Source organism: Polyodon spathula, chromosome 7 (genome assembly GCF_017654505.1).
Source record: "Polyodon spathula isolate WHYD16114869_AA chromosome 7, ASM1765450v1, whole genome shotgun sequence".
NCBI classification, from domain to species: domain Eukaryota; kingdom Metazoa; phylum Chordata; class Actinopteri; order Acipenseriformes; family Polyodontidae; genus Polyodon; species Polyodon spathula.
The window spans coordinates 40,533,665-40,547,674 of NC_054540.1; the positions used below are offsets into that span (position 1 = coordinate 40,533,665).

Sequence of the window (14,010 nt, forward strand, 5' to 3'; positions counted from 1 at the left end):
AAAAAGCATCTTCTCATGTTAGCACACGTTTCCTTTCCAGCGCACAAGAAAGTATAGAAGTCATTGGAGCGTCAACAAGCTCTGGTTATTTCTCATAATATTATGTTTAAAACTTTCGTTCAAATTACAAATAGCACAGTTACATTAAAATACAATAAATTGTTAAATGGCAGAAAATCACCTTTGCTTTTATTTGTTACTGTATTCCCTCAGTTTGCAAATACCTGCACAATCCATTCCAATACAATGCATACAATAATAATACCTCTCGAATCTGCTTCTTTTATTTTAAACTAAAATAAATACAGAAATATCTTTCCTGTCACACAATACCACTGTTTTATTGCAAAGTTGTACTAGAAACTGGTACATATTGTAACGCAACCTGTCCTGGCTAGGTTGTGTTCTAACTGGATTTAAACAGAGTAATATGTAGCTGAAACCACCTTTGGTTAACTGGGACGGTCCGGATAAACAACCCCAGAAGCAGAATGTTATATAGTTAAGGTAGCTAGGGAACAGAGCGAAGGACCGGGAAACAGCTAGAAAAGGATATCTTTACTTTAAAAGGGAGTATAAAAAAGGGCATCAATATGTGCAACTAAACAAATCAAATAAAGCTATTAAGTGTTTGATACACAAACCAATATTCAAATCATAAAAGAAAAACCACACAATCCAGCGACAACAACTTCAGTGTAAAAATCACACACATTATTGTAACACAAATCAGTTAGATTAATTGCTGTATGGATAATTGACCAGATAATAATCACTAGACACAATTTGTTGAGTATCACCTGGCAGAGATTGGTGTTTTAGTAATCAGTTTACAAAAACAATCAGTAATTCATAAACAATTAAGTGCAAATCAGCAACAATTAATATTATGTTTAAAAACCAGGTTATATTATATCAGCATTTCATACCCATCCAGTGTGCATTAGCAGCAATCAATATTGCATAAAAATAGATTCTATTATACAAATAATTCACAAAGCATTCAGTACATATTAGCAGCAGTAAAAGTTAGATTTAAGCAAGCCCAATTATCAATAGTTCACAGGCTATTCCGGGCGTTTCAGCAGTACTTGTAAGAACATGTAAGTACTTGTTTAAGAACAACAATACATATACTATGAGGTAGGCAACAGATTCAAATATACACAGTTATCAGTAGGCTATTGCACGTAACCCAGCAAAAAGATAAACACAAGTAAATACAATAAAATAGTATATAAAAATACAGAAAGAAAACTTCCATTCAATGACAAGTCCCCCTAGAGTCTTGCACAGCTCTCAGTTCGATTCAGTTCGTTTAGTTACGTTTCAGTTCAGTTCCACAGGCAGCCCCGAACCCCGTCAGCGACCCCTCAGCAGCAACCAAAACCAAACACAACTCAAAACCCCCAAAATCAGCTCCGCTAGTCCAGCCTGTACATTGCTTTTATCCAGTTTGTTTCTAATTATTCAATGACAACAAGTATGCCGTCATTGGTCGCAATGCTCAGTCTAATTAAGGTTGCCAATGTTTCAATCAATGTGTGATTGAGCCGGCTGTCTCGTCACAATTTTCTTGCACTTTATTTGTAGTTACTAAAATACAACTTCTTGAACTAACTAACTAACAATCCTGTTTGACATGAATATGTATTTTTCAAAGTACAGCTATGGCCAAAAGTTTTATAGACACAACTATCTTGTACACAAATCTTTTACCTATCATCGAACTACATCAAACTACAAAATGGTATTGCAAGTGTCAACCGGAAGCCATAATAGTAATATTTCATGTTAGACTTCAAAATGTCCAATTTTTTGCGTTTTTATAAAATGTTTTGTGTATGAAATTATTGTTTTCTATAGATATTGTCACAATATGTATAGTAACTTGACAGTACTTGCACACTTCAATTGTACGCTGTCTTCCACAACAAAATCATTATGGTCACAGGCAAATCTTCTGATGTTTTTATAATTTTTGTGTGCTTTTTTGTATAAAAATCTTTTACTGAAGGTGCGCAAGGGAAGCTGTTCCTCATTGGTCAGTTTCCTAGCTGCAACACAACAAAATCGCAAAAATAGACACCAATCCTATTTGTTTTTACATCGCTTCAGTGTCACCCATCGCATCGCAGTGAGCGTGAATGGCTATTATCAAACTTGCTTCTATTCGTTCTGAATAGTAACAGCCATGTACAGCTGGGCAACTTAAACTGTATTAAGCAGGAAAGACTTTTCAACAGATCACAGGTGAGTAAAAATGATAAAATAACATATGTCAATCTGATGAAACTATACCTTGCTTGGATAAGCCACAGCTGGATTTTATTGGAGCATTTTATTTTACTGGGAATCACCCAGGATCACATTAACCACCTATCTGTATATATCTCAGGGTTACCCTTAAGGTATCTGAATCGAAGACGATTAGTCAGTGAAATACAAATGCTCAAAATCCAGGGGTGGCTCAACTCAGCTAGGTAGCTGACCATCAGCCTCAAAGTCAAATCAACAAAGTGCCTTCATCAGTGTAAAATCACAGCATGTTTGTGCATATCCCCTATATACATAACATAAGAAAAATTGGTCATTTGGTCCATCAATGCTTGTCCAGTTCCTAGTAGCTGACTGGTCCCAAAACTTTCTAACTGTGTCCTCTGGTCCTGGTTTCTATGCTAAGCTTAAAGTATTGGCTAGGGTTAACTGTCAACTCTTTTTAAGAAAAAAACTTCTCCCCTATTCTTCTTTATTTTAGGCTAAATAGATTCAGTTGGGATTAGTCTGGTTGCTATTCGCTGGACTCTCTCAAAGGCCACAATGTCCCTTTTGTGTTGTGGGTGCAAGAACTGAACACAGTATTCTAAGTGTGGTCTCACCAGTGCATGATAGACCCTCATCAGAACCTACCGTGAATTGTACAATACACTATTGACAATTTAACCAAACCTGTTTGTTTGACTGCTTCTTGTCTGGTTGCTGAAAGTGATCATTCTATTACAGCACCAAGGCCTGGTCTAGTTCAAAACCACCCATTTGGGATTTGAATCCTACAATTTTGTGACCACCGTGTATTACTTATATTATTAATATTCAATTTAATCTGCCAGATTTCTGCCCAGGTGGTCTAAATCAATTTGGATTCCTGGGTTGACAAAAACATGTTGGCTTTGTATTGTATGAACATTTTAGAAGCTTAGTAATTATCCCTTGATCTTGGTGTGGTAAGAATGGCTGACGTTATACTAGGAAATACAGAGACACAGCACTGTGAGTGAATGCGCTGCTGCATGATTTATTGTAAATAAGAAGGTTGAACAAAAGACAAACACTTATACAAAAGAAAACAGCATGAGGGCCAGAAGAAACACACAAAACAAACTGAACAAACTCCACACAAGTATCGTGCTGGTCCTTCCATGAGTAACAATTGTTACATTTTATCATAATTTCTCCCACCTCTCTCTCCTGTTCTCTCCTCTGAACACCCAACCCTGACTGTTGACTCTTATGCATGACTTGATTGCTAATCATTCACTCTGACCCCGGCACAGTCTGTATGTGAACTACCTGGTACATTACCCGTGCCTAAATACAAATATACATTATAAATCACCTGTGCTACACAACCCAAAACCATAAAACAATCAACAAAATACACACAGGGGTGTTTTATGTGTGTCCCACCCCCACACCCCCCCACCTCGGGTACCCCAACACACTCAGTCATTAATATAGATAAGATTAAATACAACTGAGTACATGGCCCAAACTAGAAGTTTCTCCTTTTACAACATACAGCCTCAAATTACAAAAGTATTATTGACAGAAATGTGTATACCAAATGTAGTCATGGATTTATTTTGGTAATATTAGTATTTTAACATGTTTGAGTTGCAAAAGTCAGTGAAATTGTTTCCTCTCTGCTCATTTTGGTGTTCACAGTTGTGCGAGACAAAGAGACAATCACACACATGCACACCTGCCTGCCACAGTGTGGTGATGGGTAGGTTGACAGGGTTAAACTATAACTCATTACTGATTCAGCTATTTATCTTTAAAACATAATGGAAGGAAGACCTTTGGCCTGTTGATGGTTGTCCACACTACATAGTGTTGTAAGCCACCTAATGTGAAGAAATAAGCGCTTCACCTGCTGTAGCTTAATTATATGGCAGAATGCCTATGCAGGTAATGACAGTTCTTTAGTTAAAAATAAATAAATGCTCAGCTCCAAAATCAAATTACTACTGTTATGGCCTAGTTTTCCTAAGCTCATTTAAGCAGTTGTTCTAACTTGTTTTTATTACTGTTCCTCTTTTAGGGTTATTATGGTATTTCCTTTTGGTACTGTACTTCTGCAGTTTGTCCCTGTTGGCTACTCATATTTGAGGAGCTGGGGCGGAGTTTGTTGCCTGTTGCTAGTTATCGGGAGGTTTAAAAACTGGAAAGGACAGGTAACTGATGTCTGGGGGATAGGGCTGCAATATTGAAACATTTCGTAGTAGTCATCAGGAGCCAGAAATTTTGTTAGTCTGTTATATTGTGTGCCAGACTATGGTGGTGTCAGCTGATTTTTAATTTTCTTGTTATTGTGTTTGGTTTGACAATATTTATTTTACATTTTTTTTTGTTTTTGTTGTCACTTTGGACTTTATTCAAATTCTTACGGATCCATTGAAGTTTCAATGATCCTGTCTGACATCATCAAAAAGATGTAAAGCATAGTTCTGTAGTCGATTTTTTCTCCAGAAAAAGCAGAGAAAACCACTCAATGGCCGAGTGAGACCGATAGGAGCCGAATGAAGCCGAAAAAAAGAGGGGGGCATGTGAGCAATAGAGCTAGCAGCTGCACCACAGAGATAATGATGAACACAAACAAAAAGATATCTTCTTTACCACAGAGATAATGATGATCACAAACAAAGAGATAGCTGCTTCACCACAGAGATAATGATGAACACAAACAAAGAGATAGCTGCTTCACCACAGAGATAATGATGAACACAAACAAAGAGACAGCTGCTTCACCACAGAGATAATGATGATCACAAACAAAGAGATAGCTGCTTCACCACAGAGATAATGATGATCACAAAGAAGATAGCTGCTTCACCACAGAGATGAACACAAACAAAGAGATAGCTGCTTCACCACAGAGATAATGATGATCACAAACAAAGAGATAGCTGCTTCACCACAGAGATAATGATGAACACAAAGGAGATAGCTGCTTCACCACAGAGATAATGATGAACACAAACAAAGAGATAGCTGCTTCACCACAGAGATAATGATGATCACAAAGAAGATAGCTGCTTCACCACAGAGATAATGATGAACACAAACAAAGAGATAGCTGCTTCACCACAGAGATAATGATGATCACAAACAAAGAGATAGCTGCTTCACCACAGAAATAATGATGAACACAAAGGAGATAGCTGCTTCACCACAGAGATAATGATGATCACAAACAAAGAGATAGCTGCTTCACCACAGAGATAATGATGATCACAAAGAGATAACTGCTTCACCACATAGATAATGATGAAAACAAACAAAGAGATAGCTGCTTCACCACAGAGATAATGATGATCACAAAGGAGATAGCTGCTTCACCACAGAGATAATGATGAACACAAACAAAGAGATAGCTGCTTCACCACAGAGATAATGATGATCACAAACAAAGAGATAGCTGCTTCACCACAGAGATAATGATGATCACAAAGAGATAGCTGCTTCACCACAGAGATAATGATGAACACAAACAAAGAGATAGCTGCTTCACCACAGAGATAATGATGATCACAAAGAAGATAGCTGCTTCACCACAGAGATGAACACAAACAAAGAGATAGCTGCTTCACCACAGAGATAATGATGAACACAAAGGAGATAGCTGCTTCACCACAGAGATAATGATGATCACAAACAAAGAGATAGCTGCTTCATCACAGAGATAATGATGAACACAAACAAAGGAGATAGCTGCTTCCGCATCCAGTGGGCAAAGAATATCACGGTAATAAAATAATGACTTGGATAACATTATTGTGGAATTTGGTGCTAAACAAACAAAGGAGATAGCTGCTTCACCATCCAGCGCTCAAAGAATATCACACTAGTGATCAGGAGAGCATTTATCAGTATGCACGTCTATAAAGAGGTATGTGAAAAATACAGCGAACAAGGGGTGGGGCTTGGCTGGAGATGTCGTTTTGCCATGCAATGTGTTTTAAACCTGTTTTACTCTGAAAAAATATATTTTAAACAGAGCGTGTAAAATAAACAGCGCGTGCAAAAATAAACTGGACCTGATGCGCCTGACAAGCGCTGAATAAATGGACTGCAAAGGGCTAAACGTTCTGTAAGCTAGTTTCAAAGCAACTAATGAGGTTTAAATGCATAATGTGACATGGCCTTAAAGTGCTAGTAGCTGCAAAATTATACTTATTTTGCGCTTCCATTAGCAACATAGCTCTCAAATGTGTAGGTTTGAAAGAAAAAACACTTGAAAGAAGTGGACATCCAAAGTAAATTACTGGTACAGCAGATAGGAGAATTGACTTGGCAGCTAAAAAAAAAAAAAAAAAAAAAAAAATCTAAGATTAAAAGCCAAGGATTTATAGAAAGATTTTGAAACATCAAGCATAACAATGCATGAAAGAACTGTCCAAAGGCACTTGAACACAGCACTGTATTCACATAGACCTCACTGCAAACCACTTTGAAAGACAATTCATAAAACAAACTGTCTAACAGTTGCCAAGAAATATGAACAGGAACCTGAAGCATTCTTCAACAGAATTATCTGGTCCAATTACACTAAAATAGAATGTTACCCAAAAATGGACCACAGTATGTTTGGAGAAATAAAGGGAACCCTTTCAATGAAGAAAACTTTGTACCTACATGTAAAGACGTGGTTTGACCGTGATATGGAAGTGTTTTAGCAGTTCAGGGAAGACACTGATGTGATTGAAAATCAAATGAATGCAGCCATGTATCAAACATTAAACAAAGTACAGTGATACCATCTGCTTGTCAGCTGATTGGCAGACAGTTTATCTTCCAACACAACAATGACCCAAAAGCACAGTTAAGTAAACAGGAATTCTTGAATAAAATGAAAATAAAATTTCTGGAATGGCCTTTGTAATCACCAAAATTGTTTCATGTTTACTAAATGCTTGTCCTTAATCTGTTACCTTGAATTATGGTAGGGTAAGCATTGGGTGCCAATAATCTTGTCTGGGACTATTTTGAAACATGACATCTGTTACTACAATGGGTTAAAAAAAGTTCTGAGTTTCCATGGAAATCTGTTATCCTAAGTCATGTCTTCTGGGTCAAAGCATATTACTGCATGAAAGTAAGTAAGTCAGTAGGAGATGTAGCTGGGTTAATGGTAGGTGAGAAGCCGTTGAAGGTGTGGGGACAACTGTGTCCTTCAAGTGAAACAAGTAAGGAATTGCTTCTTGAAAGCATGGCTGCAATCTCATTAACCTAGTGTAGTACCAGATATCATATTTTAAAACAAATACATGTTAACTATAACTTTCTTTCAGAACACCACACCTACAAAAGAAATAGAAGAATATAACAGGTAATATTTAGGGGGTTATTTTTCAAGCTACAATCACTTTATGAGTTGCTTAAATGGTGAGTGATGAAGTTTATAGCATAGACTTGAGAGATCATATTTTATTATGGATGTATTTATATGGTGTTGCTACTCACCTCCTCCATTCCTGTAGCAGAGGTAGGGGAACCTCCAAACGTTCCCCAGTCCAATGATCTCCCCAGCCACTGAAAGCACAAACTCCAGCTTGTTTTTCCACTGCCCTCTATCCTCTATCTTCTCCCTGTTCTTGGGGTAGACATCCAGGGCCTGGTTGTGCCCACTGGCAATGTCTGCTGGGGACTTGCTTTCCATTTGAGCCTATACCACAACACATGAAATAGAATTTAAAATGCCATATCTACAGAAGCTGGGCATGGTCTAAAGACTGACCAAAACATGTATTATATAAAAGCTACATCTCCCTGTTGCAAGCAGTTTAAGTCACAATGGACAAGGCAACAGATCTGAAAGAGCGTGTAAGTTGCTAGCCTAGTTAGCTAGACCTCAGTCCTGTTCTGGAATGTTACAAGGGCACTTTTGTTAAGGTCCCTCCATAGATTGAAAGCACCTCTTATAGATATATTATTCCCTTCTACAAAGCCCCACTCTATACTAAGATCATACAGGCAATGTATTTGCATAATCTCGAACAACAAAAATAATAGTTGCATCATCTGATATTTGCTAGGCTCAATCAGTGGTCAGGTCCAACAGTGCAACACTTTTGAGTCATTTTTGTTGTAAATAGCATCTTCTCTGTCTGACAGTCTGGCTGTGACTGTCAGGAATCTTTTTGAAACTGCTTGACATGTTTGAGATACGAAATAACTGACAGAATAGAGGCTGAAGCCTCAGGAATGAATTCCTATCAATGCAGAGAGGAGCTTCAGGGCTGTCCCAATGTACACTTTTAGACAGGGAATGTAAAACATGCTACAACGGTTTGAGAAAAATTTTTTTGTTGGATCAAATTGATACAAATACACTATGGCAGGGGTTTTCATCTGAGGGTACTTCTAAGAGTCATAGGGATTACGCAGGATGACTAAGAAATGCAAAAAAAATATTAAATGAAAGAAAATAATGATCTTGTATAATTTTTTTTAGCGATATTATATATCATCTCTAAGCCACTGTGCATTAATATTACATTTTAGTTTAGCAGCTCAAAGTTAGTATAGTTTCAAAGTTATTTACCTGTATGCATGATTTCGATAAAGTGGATTTCCACTCTGATAATCGGGTGAGTGAAGCATTCTGAGTTGCTGATTAACTTTGATGTTTTCAATACTAATCAGTGAAGCACAATCTTTCTGCATTTTTTGAAAGTATAAATGCTCCAGTACACATAAATAATAATCACAATACTCATACTTTGACGGTTTTTGTTTTTATGAGACATGACTGCATTTTAGTAACAGCAGTAGTGGCTGGTAGAATTTGTTTTCAATGAAAACATGCAGACAATCCTGTGTATCATTTCTCAAGTGGAGCAATGTCTTGCAAAATAAAAACACAAAAGAGTCTACAGAAAGTGTAAAGCGACAGAAAGTTATACGAGTCCCTTTGGATAATTTTTATGTTGCCTAATAAAATGTTTATCACTGTTAGTTATAGTTTTATCTTGAGGTTAATGTTTATATGTTATAAACATTTAAAATGGCACACAAAATTATGCTGGGATTGGAAGTAAATGGTAATATTTACAGTGCAACTCAGATTGGATTATTTATAATAACTTTGCCGAATAGAAAGCGAATACGTGTGTTTCCGACGAGATTCTCAAATGCTGTCTTTGATTCTGTGCATCCAAAGACTTGTAATTAAAAGTTTTAAGAATTACTGTTTGAAATTCTGTCCTAAACCAGCAGATTGTCAGTCCAAAACTGTTGTGACAAATGATATAGTAAATAAAACAGGGAAAAAATTAAATGTGTTAAACAGATTACTTTGCCTTTTATTGCAACTGTGGTAGCATTCACAGTAGAGTGACACATGTAAAGGGGTACTTGAGATGAAACCTTCAGACAGAAGCCATGACTTGAGATTGTATTGCACTGTCTTAACTACTTCTTTCTTGTCATTAACTAACCAGCTGCTTTGTCTATTAACTGGCATTTTGTCAGTCAGTAACAGGTTTTGGCCTAAAAGACACGAAAGTGCAGATAGAAATTAACGATAGAGATAGATAATGCATTTCTTTCAAAACATTTCAGAGCTTTAAAGTGAATCAAAGTGCAAAACAGTAACATTATGGAATTATTTTGTTAGAAATCCTTTCTTTGAACTACAGATTACAGTACTTTTGTTGGTTTGTACCTATATTTAGACAAACTGACTTCAGGAAAATGTTGGTTAGGACTTCCAGTATCTATTACACAAAAATGTAGAATAAGAACATCAGAAAATTTAAGAGCTAGAGGAGGTTGCTCTTAGTTGGACCTTTGGTACAATAGTGACCAAAATTGGACACAGTATTCTACAGGCGGTCTCACCAGTGCATTATACAGCCTCACCATAACCTCCTTGGCTTGTGCTCTACGCTTTTGGATATATACCCAAACATTCTGTCTGCCTTTTTGATTGCTTCCCCATACTGTGGTTGCTGACAGCAATGACTATATTACAACACCAAGGTCTTTCTCTTGTGTGCCTGTTCTAGTTTTATACCACTCATTTGGTGTATATAACACTTAATTTGCCATGTTTATGCCCAGTTCTGTATACCTGAGTATTCTTTCTGCAGACTAATTGCAGGACTTAAAGGAATGACTTATCATGATAGGCTGAAATAATTGAATCTATTTAGTAGAACAAAGGCGAATTAGAGGGGACTTGATGATGTCCGCTCTAGTGCACTGATAGTGTAAGCATTATTGCCCACATTGTCAAACAGGTAACACAGCAATAACGATCCATGATGTGGTACAGAACAGAAAATCCGGTAAAGGCATTCCACATGCAGGATGTGCCCTATAGCCTGGAGATCGCTGTTTCAAGTCCAGACTATTCCACTGCCAACCATGGACGGAAGTTCCCAGGGGCGGCGTTCAATTGGCCAGGCACCGCTGGGATGGGGAGGGCTTAGGTCGGCCAGTGTGTCCTGGGCTCACTGCACATCAGCGACCGCTGTAGACTGGCCAGGCACCTGTGGGCCTGCCTGCCTGTTCTGAGCTGTGTGGTCCTCCAACACTGTAGATCTGAGGTAGCTGCATGGCGGGTCCGCAAATTGAAAATAAGCGGATGGCTGATGGCACACATGTGTCCTTCTTCATCTCTACCGAATCGGCGCGGGGGTGGCCGTAGTGAGCCAGGTTGAAATAAAAAAAATTATAATAATTGGGCTTTACAAATTGGGGAGAAAACGAGAAAAAAAAATAATTGGCAATTCCAAAGAAAAAGAAAAAAAAAGCCAGAGTATTTGTTATGTTTTTTTTATCGCTTTTCCTGCAGATCTCAAACTACAATGGACATTTTGAAAAGAGCTTTGAAACTTTAATGTTGTAAGTGTAAACAGTTGTAGCATCACGTGGGGATGGGTGATGCCATACTTAAACAACTTTAAACAACTTTTAAAAAGACTTCTGCATTTGACCATTTTTGGCTATGAGTTCCTTTTCTCTTACTATTTTTAATTCACTGCCTGTGTGGCCTATTAAAGACATCAATTAAATTAGACAATCACTCATTTGCCTATTTTGACAAAACAAAACAAAAAAAAAATCAGTTACACTGGTTTGATTTCATATGCACAGTTTCTCAAAATTAGAAACAATGGGGTGTTCCAATAAATTTGTACACAACTGTGTGTTGTATAGATGGGGTGAAATGTACACAGGATTTGACAAACATGTAACGGTGATTGCTTGGTTCTCATACATGACTTATAATACAAAATACAGTTCTGAAACCAGCAAGGCAAAGTTAACATGCAAATACAAACTACACTAACCTAAAAACAAACTTGAATCCTTCTATTATTATGACCCACAAATGGTAAAATGGTATTTATATTGTACAAATATGTGTCTCTAATGCTTTTAAAATGTGTACCATGGAACCATGTGCTATGAACGTACAGTGCAGTAGCTCAGATAATCAAGTAGTATGCCGAATAGGTCCTAGTTTCAAATTTAAAGTTGAATCAAATTTGGACATGCAGTTAGGACCTATCCAATAATAAATCTCATTGGATTCTGATAACCTCAAAAATGTCTGCTAAAGAAGGTCCAAACCAAGTTTGAACACAATCTGATGAGACAAATATAAAGATGTACCATGTTGCACACTGATAGAATTTTTAATGAAATTGTACCAAATGCAAGTTTTCAGCAAATCATGTTCATGTAAGGGGATTATATTATATGCAAGTTTTCATCAAATCATGTTCATGTAGGGGATTATATTCGTCCCCATCACTCTCAGATAACCACGGGGAGAAATCAACAAAAAAACAGAAGGGAGACCGCATCAAAACAAGAACAACAACTCAGGTAAGACAACCATTAAATGTATTTATCTAAATGCTAGAAGTATCAGAAACAAAATTCTAGAACTTGAAGCTACTGCACTAACAGGTAACTATGATGTGATAGGTGTTACAGAAACGTGGTTATCTGAGAGTGATGGAGACGAATATAATATTTGTGGGTATACACTGTATAGGAAAGACAGGCAGGACAGAAGAGGAGGAGGGGTAGCGCTATACATAAGAAACAGTCTTGAAGCCCAGGTGGTAAACCTGGACAAAGAAAACAAAGCCAAATCAATATGGGTCAGAATAACGGACAAAAATTCAAAGGGCATAATAATAGGAGAATGCTATAGACCGCCAGATTCAGACGGTAAGCAAAATTATCTGTTATACAATAGCATTAGAAATACGTGTAGCAAAGGAGAAACCGTACTAATGGGGGATTTCAACTTCCCCCAAATAAAATGGGAAAACCCGGTGGGTAGCGCGAAGGATGAAATAGAAATGGTGGAAATGACAAATGACTGCTTCCTAACACAATTTGTCAAGGCACCCACTAGAGGGGAGGCATGCCTTGATTTAGTATTTTCAAATAACGAAGATAGAATAACTAAAACAGAGGTCAGAGAACCACTGGCAAACTCAGACCACAACATGGTCTCATTTGAAGTGTTTTTTAAATCCCCAAAAGTAAAGACTAAAGCTAAGGTTTACAATTTTAGAAAAGCAAACTATGAAGGTATGAAACAGAGACTAACAGAAGTAGATTGGAGTAAAATAGAGAAAACACCCACAGAAGAAGGATGGTTGTTCTTCAAAAATGTAGTACTAGAGGGGCAAAACAATTACATCCCTAAAGTAGACAAATCTAAATGTAAAACTAAATTGCCAAAATGGTTTAATAGATCAATTAAAAAAAATATTCAGCGAAAAAAGGCACTTTACAGAGCATTAAAAAAGGACCAAAAAGAAAGTACGCAGAAAGAGTACACAGAACTGCAAACGCAAGTCAAAAAGGAAGTTAGAAAGGCCAAGAGAGAAATAAAAATAAACATTGCTAAGGGAGCTAAAACCAATTCCAAAATGTTTTTCCAATATTACAACAGCAAGAGAACATTCAAAGAGGAGATTAAATGTTTAAGAGATACAAATGGCAAAATCGTAGAGGAAGAAAAAAAAATAGCAAATATGTTAAATGATTACTTTTCACAAGTTTTTACAAAGGAAGATACTGACAACATGCCCCACATGTCATCCAGTTCCTATCCAGTTTTAAATAACTTTAGCATAACTGAGGCAGAAGTGTTAAAGGGACTAGGAGCTCTTAAAATAAACAAATCCCCTGGGCCGGATGAGATCCTCCCAGTAGTACTCAAAGAAATGAAAGAAGTAATTTACAAACCGCTAACCAAGATCATGCAGCAGTCTCTTGACACAGGGGTGGTACCGACAGACTGGAAAATTGCAAACGTAATACCGATCCACAAAAAGGGAAACAAAACTGAACCAGGTAACTACAGACCAGTAAGCCTGACTTCTATTATATGCAAACTTCTGGAAACTATAATAAGATCCAAAATGGAAAATTACCTATATGGTAACAGGGTACTGGGAGACAGTCAACATGGTTTTAGGAAAGGGAGATCGTGTCTAACTAACTTGCTTGATTTTTTTGAGGATGCAACATCGATAATGAATAATTGCAAAGCATATGACATGGTTTATTTAGATTTCCAGAAAGCTTTTGACAAACTCCCGCACAAAAGATTAATTCTCAAACTGAACGCAGTTGGGATTCAAGGAAACACATGTACATGGATTAGGGAGTGGTTAACATGTAGAAAACAGAAAGTACTGATTAGAGGAAAAACCTCAGAATGGAGTGTGGTAACCAGTGGTGTACCAC

At 37.2% G+C, this 14,010-nt stretch overlaps 1 protein-coding gene across 1 annotated transcript in view; it reads right to left on the reverse strand.

Annotated features, from left to right (window-relative positions):
• The window catches only part of LOC121318621 (sodium- and chloride-dependent GABA transporter 2-like), a 135,179-nt gene that overhangs the window by 107,088 nt on the left and 14,081 nt on the right, over positions 1-14,010 (reverse strand). The window contains exon 2 of the mRNA XM_041255491.1: positions 7,747-7,948. Coding sequence (XP_041111425.1) covers positions 7,747-7,942 — 196 coding nt within the window. The 5' untranslated portion in view covers positions 7,943-7,948. The remainder of the gene's footprint in view (positions 1-7,746; positions 7,949-14,010) is intronic.